Below are 27,656 nucleotides of genomic sequence, written 5' to 3' on the forward strand. Positions count from 1 at the left end.
AATTATAATAATTATAATAACAGCATAACTTGTTTCATAACAAATGATGTTTATGCAAGCTGAAGAATATTTCAATCTACATTGTATTCATTATGTATATATAAGATCCAGAACATTCACGATTCATCTTGAAATAAGTCCGTTACGGCAATGATATTTTATGGTTGCATCATTGTATGATCTGATTATGTTTGTAATACGGGTATTCCCAGAATTCGACATGAAACTTCCACGGCAAGAGGACAGTTTTGGATACTATTTGGTTTTACGTTGTTTTCAGAATTCCTGAATACAGAAATAATGATAAAAACAATTAAACTTGCAAAACGTGTTTAAAACTCCTACTTCAGGCCTTTCGTCACGTAAATGCGCACTGGAAGCGAAGGCACCGAGAAAGCATTGTCTGTTACCATCCGCGTTATTGTTAAAAGTAATTTTCTTTCTTTGTAAAGTATATTATGTGCCTATCATTACTCATTTCCTTGCACATAGTTATAGGACGGTTGTTTATTGCTTTTCGCGAATATCGGTAGCCAAGTTATTTAACAAGGCATCCTATCTAAATAAGCTGTGTTCCTTTTCACTTTAGTATGTCTTTCTTATTTTCTTACTGTCAATATTAGACAGAAAAACGCAATAAAATAGATTGGCCAGTATCCGATGATGTTTCTGATGCTTTTTCTCTCGGACTTAAAGACTATCTGTATCAATATAGTAGTCATAGGGAAGACAGAATGTTTATAAAATATTTTTTGTATTTGATAGTGGTCGAAACAAGATAGCGTCGATGATTTATTTTGCCTGGGTTCTAGTTGATGTTTCAATAAAAACCATCTACAAACAAATTTTAGATGAGATCGCTTTCCTTCCGTACAATCGTAATGCAGTTCTTGTATAAACGTACTTTAACTTTAGTTTAAATGATTGAATTTAGGGTAACTGCGAGGTTGGCTTGCCATAAACTTAATTAGATACCACTGATCCTACTGTTTAGTCTGTAGCTCGATACGAATCATTTCAGTGTACCCCAGTGTTCCCACCCAGTCCATGATTTTCATTGGTGCGTAACATTCAGTCCATGACTTTCATTGACTATAACCCAAGTCCATAATTTTCACTGATTCATAACATTTATTCCATTATCATCTTGGTCCAAAGTAGTAATTGTTGAGTAGTCTATGAGGTCGATTATCTGAGAACTTGCTTCGTTTCGTATCACAGACTATCAGTACTGATATAGGTGATAATCATGCCGAGACTGATTAACAAACAAAGTTTTGCATTTTTTTGAGTCCACTGTGTAAACGAACTTTTGTGGAAGACATATCTTTGATGCTTAAAATCTCTGTTTACGTCACGGAATTATGACCTAACTGACACCTGCCATTTAAAGCAACACAGAGACACGTGCATTTTGTTCTAAGTGTTTAATCATTTCTAAATCATTTCATTCCGCTGACGTTCATAGCCGTAAGAATAATGAAAAGTAAACATTTACAAAGACGTTATGACTAATTTTTTAACTCAAATGTGTTTAGTTATTATAGGGGTTACTTGAAATTCATCGGTGCAAATTTTACGACTAGGTGTTTTAAGAGAGCTCTGGTTCCAAAGAAAACCGGGGTTTGACGTCATAACTTACAGTGTGGTCTTGCTTCGTATTCATTCAATTACGCCTGCTATTGACATAATCAGGCTACCCAACCTGGGAAAAGAAAGAGCGTATTTCATACTGTTTATTCAAACGGTTTATGCCTTTAATTAATTTGCATTGCTTGAAGATTTTAAATATTTATTCAGAGGACAAATCGCGATAGTTTTCATTTCGCACTAATTTCATGAATGTGCGCCTCGCGGAAATCTAGATATTTCATTAATATTTTTTAAATATTTTTTTTTCTCTTTCTGTTTTAATTTATACAGCGAGTTACAAAACCTGTTACGGCTGGAACGGCAAACGTTCTCAAGTTGCGTCAAAACGTCCGTTAAAATGCTCTTATCTCAAGTGATGACGTGACGTTTGTAACCCAGCGAAAAAGCAAGTGTTGTCGTCCCGGAAATTGCTACGGCTTGATTTAATTGACAATACATGGCCGCTGTGCTAGTCCAATAATAAGAACACTTTTAGACAGCGATATCTGTAAAACTAACATGTATCAGCTAGAAGACATGTCAAGCATTTAAATGGTAAATTTATTTCAACAAAATTTCTTGTAAAATATTCATCTAAAGCAACATAAATATTAACTGACCTTTGACTCTTGTTTTCTTCCGTTTCCCCGACATCGACATAAATAAAAGATAGTGTTCAGATTGTGTTCATAGCCCCATAATGTTTTGTATCTGACATTTCTGACGACACTGAAACACAACCACCAATGGAGGACTGCCTAAACAGTTTTACTCCAGCTACACCAGAAGAAGTGAAGAATATTATTCAGGCGTCTCCATGTAAGTCGTGTGAATTAGACACAATACCAACTTGGCTCGTGCTGGAAAAATTACATGTAGTAAATAAACGCATTGAGTGCCACCTGACTTCGAAGAACCTACATGAACAGCACTAGTCTGCATACATAAAGTATCACTCGACAGAAACTGCACTTCTCAAAGTTCAAAATGACATCCTTCAATCCCTGGATCAAAACGAAATCACAGTTTTGGTAATGGATGACTTCTTATCTGAATGACCGCTACCAAAGAGTCTCAGTAAATGGCGAACTGTCTACTCCAGTCCACATGAAATACAGTGTACCACAAGGATCTGTCCTAGGACCGAAAAACTACATCATATACACAAAACCAGTTGGTTCAATTTGCAGAAGCCATGGACTAAATCATCAATTTTATGCTGATGACTCACAACTATACTTGTCGTTTAAGCCAAAAAATATTTCCTACTAACATAAAGCCCTACCTCGAATTGAGATCAGTCTCTTGGATGCATCAGAACATGCCGATGCTCAATACTGACAAAACTGAGGTCATTTTGTTCCACACAAATTAGACAAAAATACCCGAAGATATCTGCGTGAAAGTAGGACCCTCTCGGATTAAACCATCAATTTGTTGAAGAATCTCGGTGCTAGAATGGATTCAAACATGGCTAGTTATGCACAACTTCGGCAAATAGGCCACATTAGGCAGTACATCACAGCTGATGCTACCAAGTCTCTTGTGAACACTCTGGTTACATTGAAAGTAGACTACTGTAACTCGCTGCTGTATGGAATGTCCAAAGATACACTGCAAAACTCCAATGTGTATAAAACACAGCGGCCCGCATCATAACCAAGACTCCATGATATGATTACATCACGCCGGTCTTGAAGGAGTTGCATTGGCTTCCGGTTCAGCACCGAATTGAGTTCAAAATCTCGACACTTACATACAAAGCCATGCACTATGAATCTCCCAAGTACATTGTCGATATGCTGGACATGTACAGACCTCGTAGAGATTTAAGGTCGGCAAATGGCCCGGTGTCTTTGGTTGTACCGAGGAGTCGAACAGTAAAGTATGGTGATAGAAGTTTCAAGCACGCATCTCCAAAGTTTGGAATGCCCTCCCAGCAAGCATCAGAGATTCCAGCTCACTGTCCGCATTTAAAAATATCTTTGAAAACACGTCTCTTTCACACATGTTATATAAAATAACAAAATCTGAAGTACAGTTGTAAATGGCGTTAAACCCAAAACAAACAAACAAAAATAACAAAATCATGACAGGTTTGTTCCGTGTTGAGAAAGGGATTGCTCTCCTTTAATAGTGTATGTAATGTAATTTAACGTTGAACATAATTAATGGATGATCTTGTTTTAATTACTGTTCCTTTTAATCGTTTACCAATGTATTTACATGTATATTTATGAATGTATGTACAGTCGAGTCCACTTAATACGAACTCGCTTTATACGAATTTTTGGCTATAACGAACAAAATCCGGATTTCCCGGCTGAGTGCTTCTGTTTCTTTGTAAAATTATTTCGGTAATAGCGAACTCGCTTCATACGAATTTTCGGGAGAAACGAACACATTTTGGAAGACCCAATGAGCTAAAATGTTATAAAATTCCATTATTTGATACGAACTTATGTTAGAAGTCGGCGGCCATTATTTTTGCTACGCTTGATTTTTTTAACAGTTTGAATCTGTACAATGCTGATATAATTATTTAATCGAAGTGATTATCACCTGTAATCTATAAATACATAATAAAGAGATTAACACTATGTATGCAGTTATTTGATTAATTACAATCGAGTCCAAATATTAATAATGTCTTTAGCAATTGAGCGATAATCACTTTCATTTATACACTTGTCCATGAAAATATAATTTCATTGTATGTTTTAGGGCCATGTTGTGTACTTTTAGTATCAAAAAAGTCTGGCATAAAAAGAAAAGCAATTCTTTCAAACATTGTTAAGAAGTAGAGGAATTTGGGAATCAGGAACTAAATAATAGTAAAAATCAACCAAAAATTACCTTTTTTTTTCAAGTAAAATATTGAAATACAATGTGTAAAGTACCTGTTGCAAAAATGCATTAACGTATTCCTATGTATCTATATGTGCTAGGTCTATATGTGCTATAAACACTTGATGATTCAATAGATTTGTACATTAAATTTTATTTTCATACATTTTTACGTGTTTAAGTATGAATTTTGTTGAGTAATTTTATTGTAACCTGAATACACTCACTTAGTCAGTTTAAAACTACCAATGAACATCTACTCACTGCTGTATTTTAATTTATCGGAAGTTATTCACCGGCGATACTGCCCAACCTGCTCGGGCAAATTATCCGGGAGTCATACATTCGTTAATACGAATTTCGTTTGATACGAACACATTTCCCAGTTCCCGAAGAGTTCGTATAAAGCGAGTTTGACTGTATGTGTTCTTTATGTTTTTGTAAAGCACTTTCGAACGAACATATTTTGTATGAAAAGAGTGCTATATAAATGTGGTATAATAATAATAATAATAATAATAATAATAATAATAATAATAGCCCTGATTATATTATCAATGGTTTTACATAATTATTTTACTAAGTTCATAAACTTCGTAAAACGATGGTCATTTAGATAAAGTTTAGTAATATAAGGTACAAACCGAAAGCCTAAAGATTTCTGAATTTTCCAATGGCACTCGGTTTCTTTTGACTTAAGAACGGGACTTATGGTCCGTTTAAATTCTCATTTGAATTATCATAAAAGTCTTGGCCATCATCTTTGTACTGTTCCCAAAACGATGACCCCTTTTATCAGTTCAGAAATGTGCCATTACAAGAAACGCTTTGATTTCCGAAAGATAATTGCTTTACTGGTTTTCATACGACCTTCAAACTCTAGTGAATACTGAAAACTCGTCCTTCTTTTATATATAAGTTGTATAACTTAATGAAAGGAAATCAATATGTCTCACCCATGACCCATCGCATAGATTTCTGTTTGTAGCATTTCTGTAATTCTGTTTCAATCAGCGTTAATTTGATTGTCCGAAATGTACTCACGTTCAATGATTTTGTAATGTATCGGGGTCACGTGACACCAGGAGACGTTTGATTGTTTGTGTGGGATATTACTACTCTCCCTGTCTGCGCAGATATGGTGATTGATGAATATTTGTTAGTCCGTCAATACATCCGTCTGTCTGTTCTTCAATTATATTTGTGTCCTCCTGATCAAGCCCAGATTCTTAATAGACGGATTTTTGTTTCGCCTTCAAACTGTAACATTTCTAACTTGACATACCAGAGAAAACAATTTCCACAGCAATAGCTTGAATAGTTAATGATTTATCAACCTTGTAAACTTTTTTCATATTTTATTGTGAGTAATGGACAATAGTAAGAGAATTTAATGAAACAGACATATTGCTGGACATCATGCATCATAAATAGTGAAGAGTTCAACTCACGTTCAATGGCACGTTCATATATGCCTATGAACGAACGGACGGACGGACGGACGAACGAAAAACAACATGTCCCTCTTTCATTTCCCGTGAATAGAATTGTAATTAAAGTATCTTAAGTCTTTTCTTTAATGTTTTCCGCAGTCAGAGTATAAGTTAATAACAATTCTCAGCTGACAATTTTTTCTTGAAAACAGTAAATCACACTTTTTGAACAGCTAAATTTAGTAGCACTATTACGTTCATGTTTTAACTTTAATTAAAACACGGTTTTCTATACATTATTTCTTAAAGAGCATGGCCTCGTAATGAGAATAATGAAATAAATTGTGTTAAACTCCCGCGACGCCAGTTTTGGGAACTCGAGTTGAATGAACTACTTATTACATTTTAAGGCGCAGTTTATGGCTTTCTTCATCATGAAATTCTAGCAAGATTCACATTAACACATAGTTAACATTACTCAGCATTTTAACGCACTGACAGTGAAACTGAAAAGTTGTTTATGTGAAATGATCAATAAAATTAAGATGTACAACTCGTTTAAATGGGTCAACCGTGTTGTTGTACTTATAAAATGGACTGGCCCGGTTTATAGGTTGGTCAGGGCTACGGATATATTGTATTTTGCCATCGAAATATTTCTATAAAATTCTTCTTTCCCTTCCATTTGGATCCGTCCATGTTTACAAAAAATTTGGTTTTAGTCTATTTTTGTTTACAGCAAAAGTACGTCTGTAAATATTGATTGCTTGATTACTCCGTGAAAACCGTGCGTTTTCCACAGTAGAAGGACATTTCGGTTTTTTTTTAGAAAAAAAAGGCAAATATTAAGTTTTAGAACAGCCTTCTAATTCAAGTAAACGCAACAAAACTGTCGATAATTATAACATTGTATAATCAATATATCTGTGTATGTATGTTGCCTGAGTTCGGTGAATAATCTATAAGTAATATCAACCACCAGCTAGAATAAAATCATAAATCCTACTGAAAAAAGATAAAAGGTAAGGGTAGATTTCCCGGAAGCACAGAACACCCAAAACACAGCCATAGAGCCTTGCACCGCAAAGTAAGAAAAAACATCACTGCGGGGCACCGCCCATGACATACACGCATAGATACACATACACACACATAAGCAAAAAAACAACAACAGTGGGGCACCGCCTAAGGACGGCCGGCAGACAAAAATGTGGTAGACACGATAACATACTCATGGTAAAATTACTGTGGGACACCGCCCATGACAAACACGCACAGATACATATACGCACACACAGAAGCAGGAAAAAACAGCAGTCGGGTAGCGCCTAAGGACGACCGTTGGACAAAATTATGGAGGGCACGATAACCTACTCATAGTAAAAGGAGAGAGGAAGCAAATGCAAAGAAGCGTAAATGCAAGGGAAAGGGATGGGATTGGGCGAAAGGAGTAAAAGGGGCAGTGAGGGGAAAGCGGAAAGAAACGCAAACGCAAGAAGCATGACTTGCGCAAACAAATACAAATACATGGTATTTATATAGCGCAAAAATTATAAAATATTCTATTGCGCTTTACAATTACATAACACACATTTAAAACATACACATTCAAAATATGAACAGGATTCTAGAACTTAGATTTAGACATATATAAATACTATTTTATACCGCTACTGATATTTTGTACTTTTACAAGAGTACATTCATTTTTGTTCAGGAAACTGACTAAACAAATGTGTTTTCAGTTTTGATCTAAAGCTGACTACAGACTGAATGTCTTTCAGATAGCTAGGTAGATCGTTCCACCATGCTATGATAACATTTTGTCATGCGTTGCAGTGCTTTTATATTACTATTATACTGATGCTTTGCCATGGACCCTTTGAGGAGTTAAATACAAAATTAAAACGTTCTTCTTCTTGTATTTAGTATATTGTCTGCTTTCTATAATTCTATTTCAATCGGCGTTAATTTGATTGTCCGTGATTGACTCAGGTTCAAAGTTTATTTGCAGTAGATTGGGGTCATGCATTACCAGGAAACGGCGGCATTATTCATAGTTTCATTAAACACTCGATGTTTCTGTTTTTTGAACGGAATTTTAATACGTCCCTTTTTTGACATAGATGCCCGTCTGTCTGACCGTGTATAAAGAAATTAAGAATTCCATGGAATTTCGAATAAACCACAGCATTACAGCCGCCATTGTTTTAAATGGAGCATGCACAAAATGATAACTGGATCTGTAGTGAAAATCGGGGAGCTCATTTTAACTTGTGTGTAAGAGATGATGTTTAATGCAGTTAGAACTATATCTGATAATATTGCGGATATATGATTAATCCGTAATTATAAAAAAAATTACATAAGGATAAGATCTTGTGGGTTTCGTAATTCAGTTATCTGCAAATCTCCCTACAGTTCCAAGCAATAAATCGGAAAGAAAAGACGATACTTGGCGAAGATCGAAAGAGATATTATCTCGGAGAGATATAAATATTATCTCTGATCTTATCTCTGCTTTACCGTGGTTTATTGAAATCTAACCATTACGAGAGATTATAACACGATAAACTCACGTTTGTCAATGAGAAGATCAACACTTCTGTCAAATAAATTTAAAGAAAGACTTAGATATACATAATTTCTTACACCACAATGGAAAGATGTGTAAGATCATATCAAAAATGTTTATCAAAATCTATTACCTTGCCGGTATGAAGTTTTTGATGTCACGATGTTGAGTAAAATGGATAAAATTAAAGTCATACCATTAAAAAGACATATAATAAAGAGGGGATTTCTTGTGTAATTTGTATCAGTGTTCACCCTTTCAAAATAATATTTCTATTTTAATTTATGTATTTTTGAAAAGACCAGAAAATGTGTACGTAGTGAATTTAACCGTGTTATTGTTAATGTAACATAAGTATTGAGTAGACAAGGAAATATATACAAGTCAATAATCAAAACCGAATGCAAACACGAACATGGAAATATATTTTTATCTGCTTACTGGTTCTGTACGATATTGACATCTTTTCTCCCTTTAGATTTTATTTTGCATACAATAAAAGGCTTTTTTTCACGAGTTGTTACAACACGTGATGTTCGTGCTACGTTATGTAAATGACATGCTACATTGTTCGTGTCGATTGTTCATAAATACTTTTATCCTCTTTATGTTGTTTTGTATGGAATTGAAAACGAAAATTGGATTGTACATTTACAACGCTCTGCTCATAAATTTGAAATAAACAAGACAAAACAATTACCTTTGTTTATTTCTCGGTTCTCACAAGTCAAAGATATTCTTGTAGATGCAGTTCGTTGAAGAAATTATAGTAAGCTAATTGCTTTTTCACACATTCATCTTGAAATAGAAACATATGTTTTGCTGTATTTCAATTTTTCTGTTGGGATGAATATTTAGCTCTTGATGGTTCATTATAAATGAAACAAATTAAGTATCTAGTCGGTCCTTATAATAAAAAGTAAATTTTATAGCATGGCTTAATATTTTACAATTGTTTTACTTTTAGATTATGTCCGTATGCAAAGTTGTTTATATAAAGATTACAAAAAAAATGAAAATGTATTATGTAAGCTCTCTCACTTCAAATCTAAAATAGCCGAAAATTTCCACACATAAAACGAGATTTGAGATGAAATTCTGCGTACTTGCCGGGACGATATCTGTGCTCCCCACAGCGAGGGAAAGTAAAACTTGATTTGAATCCTCTATAAATTTCCGGAATAAGATTTTATATTCCTTAAAATACGACTGTTTCGTCACACAAATACATTCGTTGTTAAACTGAGCATTACGCGTAAGAGTAATGCATGAAACCATATTATAACAGATATATGATTTTGAATTCAACCATTTTATTGTTTTCAAATAGTCAAGTTAAGAGCACGTCACGGTTGAGATATTTTAGCATTATAGATATTTAAAGTTTATTAATTATACATATGTGCTCGTTAGATGAATCCACATACGTGAAAATAAGGGATCTTTTTGTGTTATTTCAACGCTGTTAACGATAGGAATTCTTCCAGAACTTGGATAGAGAAAATGACAGTAAGTTAACAATCAGTTCCTTTATCATTAATGACTCGTGGCTTAATCAAAAGCCTGCTGCTATTTCTGCCTTCTAGAGGCTCTTCTATATTGTAGCTTATTCCACGTAAGTTTTCACGATCCTATCTCTCCAATCACAGTGTCACGTGAGTAGCCCAAATACTTTTGGAAATATATACAGCGCAAATTTTCTCGGACAGACGGACGGACAGAGGCAAACCTTTACCTTCACTCCAAACGAAAACTGGGGGATAATAAGTCTGGCCTTATTGCCATTCTAGGCGTGTTTCTCCTACAGCATATAGTATAATCAAATAATATTGAATTGAGTCCATCTTGTCCTACCATCGGGGCCTCCGTGGCCGAGTGGTTAAGGTCGCTTACTTCAAATCACTTGCCCCTCACCACCGATGTGGGTTCGAGCCACAATCTGGGTGTTGAATTCTTCATGTGAGGAAGCCATCCAGCTGGCTTACGGAAGGTCGGTGGTTCTACCTAGGTGCCCGTTCGCGATGGAATAATGCACGGAGGGGCACCTGGGGTCTTCCTCCACCAGCAAAGCGGGAAAGTCGCCATATGACCTATAATTGTGTAGTTGCGACGTAAATATACAGAGTTATATGTCCAAGTCAAACGTTGTTGGTAACATTGAAAAATGTATTATGGAAAAATATGTTCAAGATTGGTTTAGCGGTATCAATAGATTAACTAGTAATAGTGGTAAAGGCAACAATAAATTAATGACATACTGTACATTTAAATATGAATTTATTGTTGAGGAATATTGTAAAATTATTTTGCCAAGAAAACATATGTCTGCCTTATGTAAATTTCGGTGCGGCGTTGCACCAATACGTATAGAAAGTGGTAGATATTAAAATTTACAAGTTGAAAATAGAATTTGCCCATTCTGCCCAAATATTGTGGAAGATGAGAAACATGTTATTTAGAAATGTTCCATGTATAATGATTTAAGGGAGTCTCTTTTCAGTTAAGTAGTTAAAATTTCAAGAATTTGTCAGAACATGAATAACTGAAATACCTATTTACAAACCCAATGTTAATAAGATCTGTTGCAAAAACCTGTTGCAAAACTTAAGACCGTCGCAAATTGTATTTGTGTAAATAATCTTACATAGAATTTTAGACTTTTTACAACATTTGATTAGTTTTAATCACTTTCTGAAATGCCATGATGGTAAATTTCTTTCGGAAGTTGGCTTCGGATCTGATCTGAAGTATTACCTGTTCTCTTAAATAGTTTTAATGCACTTGTGTGCCATTCTTTTATTTTTAGTTTTCATAGCCTATGTAAACTTTCTTAGTACATCTTTTTTAGACATGAACCAGTCTGGATTAATGCCAGCTTCACAAATTTATCTTGTGTCTATTAGTATGGTTCTTAGTACCAACTGTGACAATAAATACGTATCACTTGTAGAGTATGGTTTATATGAATGCTTTTTTAATATGTAATAGATAATTTTAATGGGATTTTGATAGACTATCATATAATTGTTATATGATTAGTTTGGCATGTAAATTTATTATAAACCCTACAAAATAAAATAAATAAATGTCCTAGCATCACAGTGGTTACTCAGTCTGCAATAAACATTCTTGTGATTTTGTTTCTTAATTATGTGTAATTGTTTTCTATCCGAAATGATTTCCTTACCAAACATGGTTTAATCATACAACTTGTTTTTGTTTCATTTCACAAGGAATACTATTTCTGGCATTATACACTGTTGAAACTTAAGTCGACCACACATCAAAATTTGTACTTAAGTCGACCACACATCAAAATTTGTATTGAATGAAGATTGGTATTTAAACCTCTGTTCAAGATTATGCTGAGTCATCGATATGCAGGAAGTTGAATACCAATGAACAAGTGGTTCTTATATCTTAATTACACTGCATGACGAAAAGTAACGCATGTAATTCAATTCAGTATTTTTCCTAGTTGGCGTAACATTAGTCTAAGACTTGTACAAAGTGTTTGTTCTCAATTTTCTATATCATTTTGATGTGGTTTGTTTACCATTAGGTTTGATAAGGATATATTATAAAATTTAAAAGAATAGGATAGTCTTCATCAATTTTGGTCAGTCTCTTAAAATGCTTCTAGATTAAGTTAATTGGATTGTATTAAGTTGTTTTCTTGATAACCCTCATCACCTTCCTTATTATTACAAACACTAACGGTACTCATTTCACGATTCCTTATATAAATCACAGGTCAATAGATTGTACTATTTACCGGTCGGTAGTTTGCGCGCTAAAGTCAAAACTTCATTACAAAAATTTGAAAATTTATTTCTGATGTCATGTAATAAAACTCTTTTTGAATGGCTTGCCTGACAATAGTCAAAACTATTGAATATTCACCGGCAAACCATTTCATAAATGTTCAATATGGAAGTCCCTGGCATTTCATCACCTGCAACTGTTTCCCTGTAACGTTCTTGTTGTAGGGAAGAGTAGAATTTGTATAAGAATTAATAGAAGAAAACCCGAAAGCTTATTTATTTTATAGACCTGGTTGTAATTAAACCATTATATTCAACTTGTGAATGTATATTCTGTCTAGGAAACGTGTTATTTTCTGAGAGTTTATGTGTTTAAAATTACCGAAGCTACTTGAATCGGGCTCATCCTTGGATGCTATCTGCCAAAAGGATGATTGTTCTTTCAAAGAAGTAATTAGAAGAGCAGAATCTATTCATTACCTAAACCAAACTACACATAGTTTTGTAAATTTGCTTATTTGTTCTCAAGTTCAGTGTGCATACAGTTGTTGGTGAGGAAAGAATTATTGTAAATACAGTGTAATCTCTAGAGCAAGAACTATTCAAAAGCCAAAAATTGTTTGCTGTAAGAGTCAATTAATCTGAAGAGAAAAAAAAATTCTTATGTTGTACAATTGGGAAAGAAAATACAATGTTTCTGTATTTGTAGGGAAAGCGCATGCGCAGCAACAGAGGGTATACTATATTTAAATACTTAGTATATGTATTTAATGGCAATGATAACCTAGAGTCCTTTACCCAAAATTTACATAAGATAGTCCATGTATACATTCAACTTTTTGGACGCTTGTCGTTTGGAGATTTCTTTATCATAAACTTACATCCAGCACCAAACAGGAAATTAGAATTATGTTTTAAGAGTTTATTTGCTAAGAATTTCCGAAGCCACTTGAATGAGGCTATCTCAGACTTTATCTGGCATGTTATAATTACTGTTACCAGTACATATTTAACATTTCTATAACGGACTGGTCCATCATTCAATTTGGGCAATACCATTTATTATTCGAAGGGGTGTTCACTGAAAATGTATTAGCGAACTGTGCAGACCATGGATGTGCAGGCTTATCTTGGTCTGTACTTTTCGCAATGGCAGAATAACTTGGCGCCAGCAGGCTAAAGGTTAATTGCTAAAGTAAGCATAATTAGTATAATGTTGATTTCTCATATATATTTGAACAAAGAGAAACAACACGTGAAAACTGAATATAAAGATATGTTGGGAATCATGAAAAATGCTTGACTGTGTTCACTATTTAAGTGTTTACATATTGGAACATTAATAACATTGATGAATATTTTTCATCAACTCTTTGAAAGGTGTTGATTAATACCAGAAGTCACATAAACTAAATTTATTTATATCGTATTTAGATTTCAGTTTTCACCCAGAATACGAATTAATCATTTTAACAGATGTGCAGAATTTTCAATCAATTTTCAAGCTGCATTTTTTTCTGAACGTGATTCTCTTTTGAAACGTTTGTCCAGTAGTTTAAGATCGGTAGTTTGCAATTTAGGATAATTAACTGGTAGTTAAGGGCATATATTCGGTAGTCCACGGTTGGTAGTTCTCTGTGAAGGACATATAGTTGATATGTCATGATTGTTCAGCATTGCTAGTTGGTTGTGAAGGACAGATGGTCTTGAGCTTATAAGGGAAAATTGATTGTGAAGGACACGTAGTCGGTAGTTTAGGATGGGTAGCTGGTTGTGAAGGACAGACAGTCGGTTGTTCATGATCGGCAGTTGGTTGTGAAGGATAAATAGTCGATTGTTCATGATCGGTAGTTGGTTGTGAAGAACAAATAGTCGATTGTTCATGATCGGTAGTTGGTTGTGAAGATTGTTCATGATCGGTAGTTGGTTGTGAAGAACAAACAGTCGATTGTTCGTGGTCGGTAGTTAGTTGTGAAGGACAGATAGTCGATTGTTCATGATCGGTAGTTGGTTGTGAAGGACAGATAGTAGATTGTTCATAATCGGTAGTTGGTTGTGAAGGACAGATAGTCGATTGTTCATGATCGGTAGTTGGTTGTGAAGGACACACGGTCGGGAGTTTAGGATCGGTAGTTAGTTGTGATGGACGTATAGTCGGTATATTAAGATTCCAGTAATCCTGCCAATGTTTTACAAATGGTTAAGAGTTTCTATGTCCTTTGACGTATGCTTATGCATATTTTACAATAGTTCAGAACGTATATTTTTATTTTTAACCTTACATAGCCTTTTTCATAAACTGAAAAATGAAACATACATGAGATCCATGAAAAAAATGTCTGCATTTTTTCATTTCTGTTCGATACTAAACATCGCGCAAACTGCAAACTGTGTCTATATACGTCACGGACTGGGGTTTAACACATATACAACGTACAACGTGTAACAGTATACAACACGGACTGGGTTTGAACACATATACAACGTGTAACAGTATACAACACGGACTGGGTTTGAACACATATACAACGTGTAACATAATAAATACAGGGTGGTACGAACGATAGAAGTTTGTTCTTACCTGATCATGACATACGAAACTGTCAATTATAGTGAACTTCTTACAACTAGTCTCTAGTTCTGCAAGCGTTTTGTCTGAAAATTTAGTACATAGCTTTTTATACACTTACAACACAACAGTATTTATCGTTGTATTAAGTATTTCATGTACATTTTATTTGTAATTACTCTTAAAGATAATATTCCCCTGACGGTACAACTTGAGCATAGGATTTATCGTAAGAAATAATAATTGGTTATACACACTTTCACAGTCCATTTGGCAAATCCCAGAATGACATAATTCCCTATATATTTTTATCATGATATTATTTTTATAATGACATCTGTTTATAATGACATTTGTTTGTAATGACATTTGTAATTAGTACTAATGGAATTTCGGTAGTAAAGTAAGATTTTTATTGCAGTCTATGTTATTACTTTCAATGATATTAAGTGGTTGCTGAAGTGCATGACTATTACGTAATTTAGTTACAAGATAACAGTCACATCTGCTTCGCATCTTTCAATACAGAAAACATAACACACTGGATAACCGGCTATCCCCACACCCAGTGTAAAGAGAAGTGATGTACATGAAATCCTTTTAAAATTGATAAACCAGATGAGTAAACTATTTCATAAACGAAGGAATTAATATGAAACTTCGGCTTTTTTGTTTGATTTTAAATACTGTAGCAATTGTCCAGGAATTTCCTGGCGAAGCCTTCGGACAGGAAATTGTACTTGGAAGCCGTGACCATGTCTAAAATATTTGTGAAGTTTATTTGCAAAACATTTTTTAACACTAAAAATAAATGGGTAAAATCTACTGATGCCGACGATGTTTCGTTTCCATCGATATTTTTCCCTACCGGGCAACGAGACAGTCGATTGTCCAGTGTGAATATAGGTAGATACAGTATACCTTACCGACCCACGTATTTCCGAAAAATATTTTAGTGGTTGACCTTCAGCCTTCTGGCGAGGGATTCCGCCTTTGCGACCAATGCAGACAAAGATCATGGTCTGCACTGTTCGCTATTCTCTCATTTAATTTTTATTGAACACCTCTTTGAATAATAAATGGTACTGACCAAACTGAATGACGGACCAGTCCATTTTAATTTAGCAGGCTAAAGGTTAAGCCATGTCCATATTCTTGCAAGAAAACGTATGTTGAAGTTTTGAATGACTTAAAAAACCAGATATTTTATACGAAGTGTGTCGTATGCACAGGCATTCGCAGAATCATTTATCACATGTTTATAGTGTGACTGCGTTTGCTATATGTAAAGCGCCTTTGAACGTGTTTATCATGAAAAGGGCGCTATATAAATCTGGTATAATGATATAATAATAATAATAATAATAATAGTAATAATAGTGGATTATCTAGGATTATTATAGTGAAATACATCTGGTATTTTCGCAATGAAAAATATCACGTATATTTTTCAGTGCTATGAACAACAAACTTTTGTAAAATTTAGCTATCAAAACAAGGAATAAAATAGAAATTTGTTTGTTTTACTGGAAGATCAAAATTAGTCATGACCAAAATATCATACATTTTCACCACTCGTGGAAATATTGCATCCTGTGTTTACTCAGTGAAAGATACTTCGAACTTAAACTGAAACAAACAATAATCCTCTGTATGTATAAAATTTAGACAGTATTTTTAGATGGCTAGTGGTTGATATATCTATATATAGCCTTAGAGAAAAATATTTTTACACTTTCAGGTCAAACAATGGGCTGGTTTTCACATTTTAGACAGCACCTCAAAAGTTGCAACTCGTGAGTATACATAATTATGTTGTTTTTTTCCATCACCAAGACGTTGTGTTATTCAGTAATGGCTTAAAAACAATAAAAAAATGTTGTGGACAATTTCAGTTCCAGTGGTTTCCATGTTCTCACATTTGACTGGAAACAAACAAACACAGGTCTGACCACGCTTGTGAATTGAGACAGTTTCGAACCAGCATGAGTCAACTACTCGACTTCTAGTACTATAATTTTTCAACCATATTAACAGTTCTTTCGGAATTCATTTAAGAGACCTCCATGAACGCTGTCTTCGAATCACTTGCCCCTTGCCACTCCGAACTCGAAACCTAACTTTCGGTGTAGTATTTTTTCATTTTAGGCCGCCCTTCATCAGTCTAACAGAAGGTCGTGGTTTCTATCAAGGTGCCCGCTACTGCCTGACATAACGGTCGTAGGGGGCACCTGGTGTCTTCCTCCACCATCAAAAAGCTGGAAATTCTCCACATTACCTAAAGTTGTGTCGATGTAAGTGGCGTTAAACTTAAACAAAAATAAAACCACAACATCCATTTTCACGTCATGGTCAGATCACATTTTGCTAATTTCATTTGACTCCGACAGCTATGGCGTAGGTAAGGGAGTATGAGTTTACAAATAGATTTTTTCTTGACGAGGAAACGTATCTTAGAATCTGTAGTAGAACAGCTGCGGTAGATGGTCCGTATATATACCTAATCCAATATTAAACAGGACAATTTTCTATCGATGTAATCAGGAAAATTATGTGCTTTCATACATTGATCTCTCATGGTCAATAATTAATTTTAATCATCTCGTTTAGGCAATAAACAATTTAAGACCATACGATAATTCTATCACGCAAGATTTTCAGGCAGGAGTGCTATCGATCGCTTTAACAGACTCGGTTTAATCTTAAAAGTAGCTATTTTACATCGATTGAACGAAGATTTTATTAAATGAAAGCACGAATGTGAAGAAAGGTCTTTAAAATATGTCAAGCTAATGCTAATTTATCTAATTTAGATTGTAAAGAAAGCTTACCCTACCATACCAATTCTGCCCAGTCTCCGCACGCCCCCCCCCCCACCCCCCAAAAAAGGTACTGGGGTTATATGAGACGGAACGCACTCGTTACATCCCTGTTAAACGGCCGAGAGTTCACTTACATACATTGTGCATTTCGTATATAACTACTCCCATTAGGGCAAATTCAGACCCCCTCCCGCTCCCGCCCCCGCCCCCGCCCCCTCTCCAACCCACCCACGGCAGAGGTTGAGTGATAAGTAAAGTAACTGGATAACCTCTCCTCTCTCTAAACTTGGGTTGATTAATAATGTTTCTCCGCAAGTAACTGGAAAACTTTTCCCTTTTAAACAGGCTAAGAGCGTGTCTCCAAAAAAAAAAAACTGGGTAATTTTGTAATTTTGCGCTCTAAACAGGGATTGAGTGATTCTCTGCAAGTTACCGGACAATTTCTCCACTGTAAACAGGGTTTGGGTAATATGCTTTCTCCTCGGGTAACCGGACAATTTCTCCACTGTAAACAGGATTTTGGTAATAGGCTTTCTCCTCGGGTAACCGGACAATTTCTCCACTGTAAACAGGTTTTGGGTAATAGGCTTTCTCCTCAGGTAACTGAACAACTTCTCCACTTAAAGCAGAATGCTATCATATGTGATGTAGATGGCCAACTGTCATGGCTTATATCTCCGATACTTCGAGAACGAACTCACAATACCCTGACTGATAGACCAACCTTCTTCATCCCTGATTAATTCAACTTGTCATTTTTGGTTCGTTTTGCACAAAATCATATAACGCATATTTAAGCCATTGATCAGGCGATGCAACTTTACATTGTGTCAGAGAGGGAGAGAGAAAAAAGGAATCAATACGCGACAAAACACAGAGACACATCAATGGGAAATTGAGAAATTACACAATGTCCGATATTTCCACAGTGTCCGGGTGAAATAATAGAAACATTGAGATTACAGTACGAGTACGGAAATCGTGTATCTGCTAATTTTGTTTTAAGAATTTAATTGGCTTATTAAAAAAAGAAATGAGCATGGCGTTGAACTGCAAAACGAATTGTGTTTTAGAAAATTTTCAAAGTGTACTTTAACTTGATTAATGTATAACTATTCTAAGACACACATACGCGTAAGAAATACAAAAGTGAATTACTTACCGGTATATTTACCAGATACCTTAAAAATTAGAACATGCTTAATATCTTAAGTAAGAGTGACATCAATTGTCTAATGGAAACTGTGTCGATCGCCCAGCTGGCTGGTCGTGAGCTGGAAGCCCACTTACCTCCTTAAGTGGCACCAGTATTGATTTCCTACCAAGAAGCAGACCCAGCAGTATTTTAATAACCACAATCAAATTGAAATGAAAAGGTACATCTAAGGAACACGTTTATGTTAACAAAATACAACGCGTTTAAATAAAAGCGAACTAATTTCTCGTTTACCAACAAAATTGACTTCCATTAGTCCGATCAAGTCTACACCAAAAGGTATTCTATGTAGAGGGATTTCTGTGAGTATGTATAAAGTCTGTTGTAGGTGTTGTTAGGCAAAATTATTAGAATAACATGGATTAAAAGAATTTGTAGACAATCCGTACATGCATAAATCTCATAAAGCAACAGTTACAAAAATTCTCGGACACTGTGCAACGGTTGGACAGAATGGAAAAATTGTGCTTTCATCGATCGAATCCGCGTTACAGCAAGTATAAGAACATCGATTATACGTACAATGTATTATTCAGAAGGCTGAGCTCTAAATTTTGCACGCACATTGCTTGATCTGGTAAAATAACTCCAATATCACCATAATTAACAGAAGACTTTCCATTTTTGAAGAAAAAAAATGCAAGATTACAAACGTTACAAGTGGCATTTTAAACGGCTCTGTCATTTAGATTTGGAATCGCCATTTAAGACATTATGAAGACAATTTTGACAGTTTCCAAGCAATGGTACCACAGTCCAAATAAAATCACATAAGTAACAACATTAAATATCAATTAAAAGAATAAGAGTCCAGATTACCTCCATGTTGGTCAATTGTTTGAATATTTATTTATTTTAATTTTTTTTGAACTGTGGTTTTTCAGATACGGCTAACATTTCAAAAAAAAAATCATGCGAGAGGGAAACTAAATTCAAAGTCTCCCCATTAAGCATGGAATAGTAGGCCATTACTTATTTTCCCCAAGGCCACCAATGATTCTTTTGTTTTGTCTAAGTCTGTGGTGAGAAACACATTAATGTAACAATTTTTGCCAAGTAATTTTGTATCTGGTGAATAGTGACAAACAGGAAAGAATTGGAGCGGAGGTTTAATTGAATCGTAAGTTCGTACTTTTTTTACAATACGCGTAACGATGCATTCAAACCATCTCGATTAAACATAGGAATTAATTCTGACCGTCGTGATCGTCCGTGGATGCTGTAGTTGAATTTGGCGATTCTTTCGTGTAATTAATCAGATAATAACATTCATCGATGCAAATACCAGTTTATGTAAAGACGAAAAAAAAAAACAAACACTTTAGTCAGCAGGTCAATACGTGCACTTTTATTGCTACAACGGTCAATCAGCATGACAGTTCGCGTCCAATCGAAGTAGGCCATTGTGTATAAAAGGTCGACATGATCTGTCGTTAACTGAACTACAATCATCGTAAAAAATGTTCATCAAAGAATTGTTTTTGAATGTAAATATTGTAAAACACATCAAACGGAATTTTATAGAGTTCACTCTAAAACATATGCTTGAAATAAATGATGTTACTTTAACATAAAATAAAAAAACAACAACAAAAGGCACGTGCAAAATGACAAGATGATAATTCTTATCTCGTAGATATAATTATGCTTTGTAATTGAATGCAGATACACGAAATAATGGGAGCTATCATTACTCGCAATGTGAATTTAAGATATAAATATTTTTTGAAATATGAAAATTAAATAGATCTAACCAATAACAGCAAGCATTAGTTCTCGTGGTCAAGAAAAAGAATTATGTCACTGGTTATAGGTGCAGATAGAAATATCCGGCTCTCGGGTAACTGTTTAGGCAGTAACGAGGCAGGGAGCCTCGTTACCGCCTAAACAGTTACCCTCGAGGCCGGATATTCCCATCTGCACCTACAACCAGTGAAAAAATCTTATAATAAATAACACTTGGCATCCTTCGTAATTAAACTGAAAGGTTAGAAAGCAGGTATCAACAAAAGTGAAAATCAGTTATGTACAATACACACATAACGAAGTAAATTTAGGATAACTCGCGTACACAAAGTGTAATACGTTTCGGATATAAATATACCTTGTATTGGATACAGAAATGTTAAAAATATTTATCAAGCCTATTCAAATTATACCCCTAGTAACTTAGATGCTTTTCATTAGTGTAGTGATTTTATTGGTTGGCATGGGATAAAATGACACTTCATACATGCAGCATATTTTTATTCTTCATTCATTGGTTATGCAATTTTTGCATGAAAACAATATGGTACTGGATATCTATTTTTTGTTAATAAAACTGTATTGTTAGTTACACTGCTTGTTGGTGACAGGATACGGGATATACGCTGTCTCGAAAATCCATATCAGGCTCGAGCTTCGCTCGAGACAGCGTATATCCCGTATCCTGTCACCAACAAGCAGTGTAACGATTTTATCTTGCCGACTACCCTTTACTTCCATGCTATAATCAACACATTTTGTAAATTAACAAAGCTACTTACAGTGCAGACTGGAATCCTATAAATCATTTGTTGGGTCATCACTAGTTGATTTACACCAGCCATAAATGCAAAATGACCTGTGTTTTGGTTAAATCACAAAACACAAAAGCTCATTTACACAGGTTATGAACTGGTTTAGATTAGAAACACTAAAAAAGTTACCGGATATCACGATGTCATAAATGTCTTGATACTTCGGCTTTCATCCCGTTTCCTGTTAAATCATTTATCTTGCACGTAGATTAAATGATGCTACAACAAACTGCTGAGTAACAAATATGTCAATTCCTTAATTTCACGATGATTTGACTATTTAACTTCCAAAACAAGATTTCAACGTCCGTTATCCCATACAGAGTTATTCCGCTTTTACGGCTAATTTTGTCAAACTTCATGAGCCTCAACTTAGATATAGAATGAAATCGGCAAGAAAACACTAAATTTACTCTCGGAAACGATACTCTCGTTGGAGCTAATAAATAATTTGACTTGATTCAATTACGCCAGCAGTGTGGCAGCCATTTTGTTTTCAAAATTCATATCTGAAATATACTAGCAGGATATGGAATATATCCTGTCTCCACGTGACGTCTTCTAACTTACAAATATTCATGGTGAGAAACATCTCTATGCAGGCCTCAAAAAAAAGAAGAAAAAAAAAGAGTACCTAATGTGTCACCTTTGTCCTGAATTCACAGTACATAATATTATTACGTGAACTGGCATGCAAAGCATGATTATTGAAGTGAGGTGGATACTTGTCTTTAAATCAAAGTTACAAAATAAGGGGTATTACGTTTACAAACTTAGGATATAAGGGACTTTTCATTGAAACTATATACGACAGGCAACTTTCGCTTAATAGGAGCAGTTAGATAAATTGGAGTAAAAAGGAGGCCAAACATTGACTTGTTAACCATATGGATGTACCTTGAGGAGTTTCTATATTTTTCACTATTGATATTTTATCTAACATGTCACTCCGGCATATGGCCTTACAAACAACATGTAGAATATCAGATCGTATTCCAGCGCTGTTGATACAGTTTGCTTTAATTGCAGGAAGTGCATTTTGGCTGAATTTGTACAATCTTAGTACATTTGTACATACAGTTATGGGTTTTTGTGTTTATTTTTTTCTGATGAAAAGCTGAAAACAGCTTCATCACAACTGTTATGTGAAGAATGAAAATGAAATATACGTATAAAACATATTTTACATTCCAAGCTGTGCAAAGCCCACCTGTGAATTAAGAATGCAGATGTGTTAAGCGTTTTCTCGGGACGTCTCTCTTTTCTTTTTATTCTGACGGCTGAATGATTGATTGAAATTAAAAACTTATATCTGTGATTTATATGAAATTTAAAAACAATGCTAAGTGCTAATTTAAGTGATTATAAACGAATAAGTTAACCGGAAATAATTCAGTTTTTTAATCTATAGTTTTACTTGTGTTATCTGTAAAATATACATAAAAGCTATCTACCTCGTTAGTCACGCAGTGCAAAGTTTATGCAACATAGAATATAATCAGCAGTGATATAATCATACACATAAAATATTAGCTAAAATAATGCTGGTTTATGGGCTTTGATATTATATAGAGTGTGCTATACTTATTTTAACAATTGTGGAACATGATGCTGTAAAGGTACTTATCCAAAGTAAAAACCTATGGGGATACTTTTAGAAAGTCTCTACACTGCTGGAATTAATTGCAGAAAGTACCTTTTTATCTCTGTAAAGCTACACAGATATTGTTTTCTGTCAATATACACAGCAGTGTCTATGCAAGTCTCAGTATAGTACAAGTAACCGTTTGAAGACGCTTATAAATGTCTGCGATGTAGACATTTTATTGTTTACAATCATCATACGAGTAATGTGAAATTTACATTTTCTGTATCCTTTTTCAGATTTTTGTAAGACCATGACGAAGGACGAAAGTAAATCTTAACCTAGTTAGATTTAGGAACCTCTTATCCATGTAAGGGCATATGACAGAGTGAATATAACTTCCGTTTCCTGTTTCTCATTCTCCAGAACGGATGCACTATCAGTTTCCGGTTGTGTACTCTTCAATCTTCGATGTTCAATAAATGTATGGTTACAGAGGATGTTTTGGTCAGGTCATGGAATATAATGGCCACGGTGTTAATTAATTGAATTGATGTCGCTGCTGGCATTATACAGCCGGCAAGTTGAATACAAAAGCATGCTGGGATATTGAATTAATTCGTGATATGAAAGTGTTATGATTACAATATCAAATGTAAATATCCAAAGCACAGAAGCTCTGTATAATTGCGAGATTCGGATCGTTGTATCGGAGTGTAAATAAAACTGTGATCCTGAAAATGACATAAAGTAAATTTGCATAATGCTATATATAGATTAATTTGGAATACAATACTTTTTAGTGATTATTACCACAAGAGAATATTATTTACACCGGCAAGGAGTGGATTGGATTTTCAACGGACGCTATTGTTCATTGGTTAAAAATATAATTACCAAGGAAAATACTGTGCAAATGGAAAATACTAAAGTTGCTTTAAAATTCTGTGACAAAAGAGACGGCTGCCATATTGATTTATCTTGTAAATCATGCTAATAATCTGTGATAATTTTAAATGAAGGTATTATATGGAAACGGTATCTCATCACTAAAAGTGTGATTTTACAAGCCTGTTTCGAAGATAATGTGTGGTTATAAGGTAATGATGTGCATATCGGAAAGGGTATTATTTAATAAGGCTGGTTAAATTGGTGATTGGTAATATAGGCTGAATTAGTCAGAAAATATAGAAGAAAAGGCTCGGAGTACCGTGTTATCGACACTACCTGTGAAAATTTATCTGTTGGACTGATTCTTATACAAAACTTAGGTGTTCCATCCTTAGATACTTGGAATTATAACTTCTGTTCGAAAACGTGTATGAAAGAAAGTTTACATCTTGGGAGAGAAAATTACAGCAGCTGTTTCTGCTTGCAGCTAGTTTACTCGGGTTCAAAGGTCATATATTGATTTCAGTTTTTAATATGCTGTTGAAAGCAAAATAATGTAGTCTTTTAGCTTAAAGAACTCCGTTTAGCAATTAATGTAGATACAGCAGACTGGATACAGCAGACTGGGTGTTATTTGAACAAATTATTTGAATAAAAGTTTGCAAATATGTAAAAAATACCATTTCCGCTAGAAAAAAATATATTGATGTTAAAGGTAGATTATGACGAACCAGCAGGACGCGGACAACCGCGTTATTATGAATGTAGGTGGTATACGGCACGAGACGTATAAAGCCACATTAAAGAAAATTCCCGCCACTAGGCTTTCTCGCTTGACGGAAGCTTTGGCAAACTATGATCCTGTACTCAATGAGTACTTCTTTGATCGCCACCCGGGCGTTTTTGCCCAGATATTAAACTACTATCGATCAGGGAAGCTCCATTATCCAACAGACGTCTGTGGCCCACTGTTCGAGGAAGAACTAGAGTTCTGGGGCTTAGATTCAAACCAAGTGGAGCCGTGTTGTTGGATGACCTACACAACGCATAGAGACACTCAAGATGTGCTTGGGATATTAGACAGGTTAGATTTAGACACTGATAAACCCACCGAAGATGATATTATGAAAAAGTTCGGCTGGGAAGAACAACATAGGGCCGGAGAACTGAATTTCTGGCAACGCATACAACCAAAAATCTGGGCGCTCTTTGATGAACCATATTCCTCAACTTCCGCAAAAGTAAGTATATTTTTTTAATGTTGCCATAAAGTAAATCTTACAACATCAATGAAGCTGTATGAACAGCATTTATTAAAAACATGGTAAACAGTTCTGTAAAGGAGGAACAATGAGTAACCGTGGATTCTCCAAAAGAAATGCCCGAGACAAGAACAGAATGTTAGCGTGCATTATATTTCTCCGAATCCACACTTACTCGTCATTTCTCTGACTTAAACCATTTACTTAATTTTGTTTGGTTTCGTAAACAAAAAATAACTTTAATAAAAGAAAAATAGGTCCTTGTTTTAAACACTGACTCATACAAAATCATTCATTTCTTAAACATGATCTATTGAATTTGATCATTGGAAATCCACTCTGTGTCAACTGATTCATAACATAAAACTCGGCGAAATAATTTGCTTTCGCGTGAAAATGTGATGTTACGTCTATATAATATAAAATCTAGTAATGCAGTCGTAAGTACGGTAGGGAGGTTTTCTCAGTTACCTCATACTAGAGTTACTAGAGTTATCTCATACTAGAGTTATCTCATTATCTAGAGTTATCTGATCCTAGAGTTTACTCATCCTAGAGTTATCTCATACTAGAGTTATCTCATCCTAGAGTTATCTCATACTAGAGTTATCTCATACTAGAGTTATCTCATCCTCGAGTTATCTCATACTAGAGTTATCTCATCCTAGAGTTTATCATCAGTCCTCGAGTTTATCTCTAAGTTATCTCATACTAGAGTTATCTCTATCCCCAGAGTATTATATCTCATCCTAGAGTTTACTCATCTCGTATTCTAGAGTTTTACTGATCATCCTAGAAGTTTAATCTCATACTAGAAGTTATACATGCTCCCTTAATATTAAAAAATGGGAATTAATTATAATTGCATAAACTGGAATATAACAAATATCTCTATAAAAGAAGAAAGATGAAGAGACTTTACAGAAGCCATATTAGAGCATTATATAATGTATAGATTACAAAATGATTGTATAAAAGTGAATGAGCCCGTCACTTTATTACATTACTTAAAGAGTCTCTTCAAAATTTCATTTGTTTTTAAAAGAAGCTTAATTGTTCATTCGCTGTAAGAGGTGTATATACTAAGTTACCGCATTGCATTTATACCATAAATATATTAACCCTTACCCTGCTTAATTTTCAATAATGAACTTGTCCATCTTTCAATTTGGACAGTACCATTAACTGTTAAAAGGGGTGTTTACCAAAAAGGAATTGACTGAATGGCGATCAGTGCAGATCTTGGCTGCACGAATGTGCAGGCTGATCATGGTCTACACTGGTCGCAAAGGCAGAATCAGTCGTGTCCGGCATGATAAGGATTAAATTCAATATAAAATATTTTGGTCATGATTTCAGTAACCGCCCTATTAACGCGGTAAGTTAAACTAAAGACTGTGAATTGGTGGTTTCCGAGTTCGAACACAGGGTGCGGCGTATTGTACAATGTGATAACAAAAACATTTGTAAATCAATTCGTGAAAAGGAACCAACGGTCACTACAATAGAATGACGTCTGTGAAAGATTTAATCTAGCATTTCAACATGACATTTCCGAAAAAAATGCTACATGAACATTCATTGTAGAGTTTAAATGGAGACTACGATAAATGGTGGGAGCAGTGCATAGATCACTTTATGATCTTTCTATGCTTACTCAGTAGAAGTTACTGAGAAAAGACGTTGTTTCAGCAGATTTATTCATAATATACTCCATTGCTTTTTAAAATTTAACCATTATTAAAATTGTTCAATTAGAATTTTAAACATATTTACATTTTCAATTTTTTGAAAATATAAATATTTCTATGGCGGCATTTTACATAAAAATTAAAATGCATCTTAATTATTACCTCCCTTTATTACATATAAAATTTTGATAAATACCGTCTACAAATTTTGTTTGGAACCTAGTTTGATTAATTCTTGCATACATCATATTTGCTTAATAAATTAGCGCATATAAACAATTAGATTACTTTTTCACGTTTATCAATAATATTTTGAAAAATGTAGTTATATTAGATGTCAATCCGACGTGCGAAATAGTTACACTGATTGATGTCGATCCACCGATTTCAATATTTTGTGGCACTACAACGACCCGACGTCGGCCCTACATCGGCACATTTTGCCGACATTCCGACATTATACCTATATCGGGCCGATACAGTCATGCTGGCTGGGTAAGAGACTTTCCCTTATCTCATATAATATTGATAAAAACTAACACAACCATTAATTGGCTTTCCCCTTATACAATATATCTGAATGAAAATGAACACAACAAAAAATGATTTGATCACTGGTGTTAACATTGAATGTTGTTTTGTTTTATAGTATTTGTTGTTATGGTATGATTCAATTGACATTTTCGAAAAAAGTTGTAAGCAAATTCGGTGAAGAGATTTTTTTTTTTGAAAATAGTGCGAAAATAAAGTTTCCTTTTAAAAGGAAAGACTTGCCTGGTTTTGCAATCTAGGAACTATATCAAAAACT

At 34.5% G+C, this 27,656-nt stretch overlaps 1 protein-coding gene across 25 annotated transcripts in view; it reads left to right on the plus strand.

Annotated features, from left to right (window-relative positions):
• Positions 1-27,656, plus strand: part of LOC123541437 (potassium voltage-gated channel protein Shaw-like) — a 159,650-nt gene that overhangs the window by 84,129 nt on the left and 47,865 nt on the right. For all 25 annotated transcript variants that reach the window (XR_008367955.1, XM_053527386.1, XM_053527400.1 and 22 more), the window contains exons 2-3: positions 16,562-16,616; positions 23,304-25,136. Coding sequence is in view for 24 of the 25 variants with exons in the window: in XM_053527386.1 (XP_053383361.1) it covers positions 24,618-25,136 (519 nt within the window). In the remaining variant the exon portion in view is untranslated. The remainder of the gene's footprint in view (positions 1-16,561; positions 16,617-23,303; positions 25,137-27,656) is intronic.

The sequence above is a fragment of the Mercenaria mercenaria genome, chromosome 16, assembly GCF_021730395.1.
Source record: "Mercenaria mercenaria strain notata chromosome 16, MADL_Memer_1, whole genome shotgun sequence".
Lineage (NCBI taxonomy): Eukaryota > Metazoa > Mollusca > Bivalvia > Venerida > Veneridae > Mercenaria > Mercenaria mercenaria.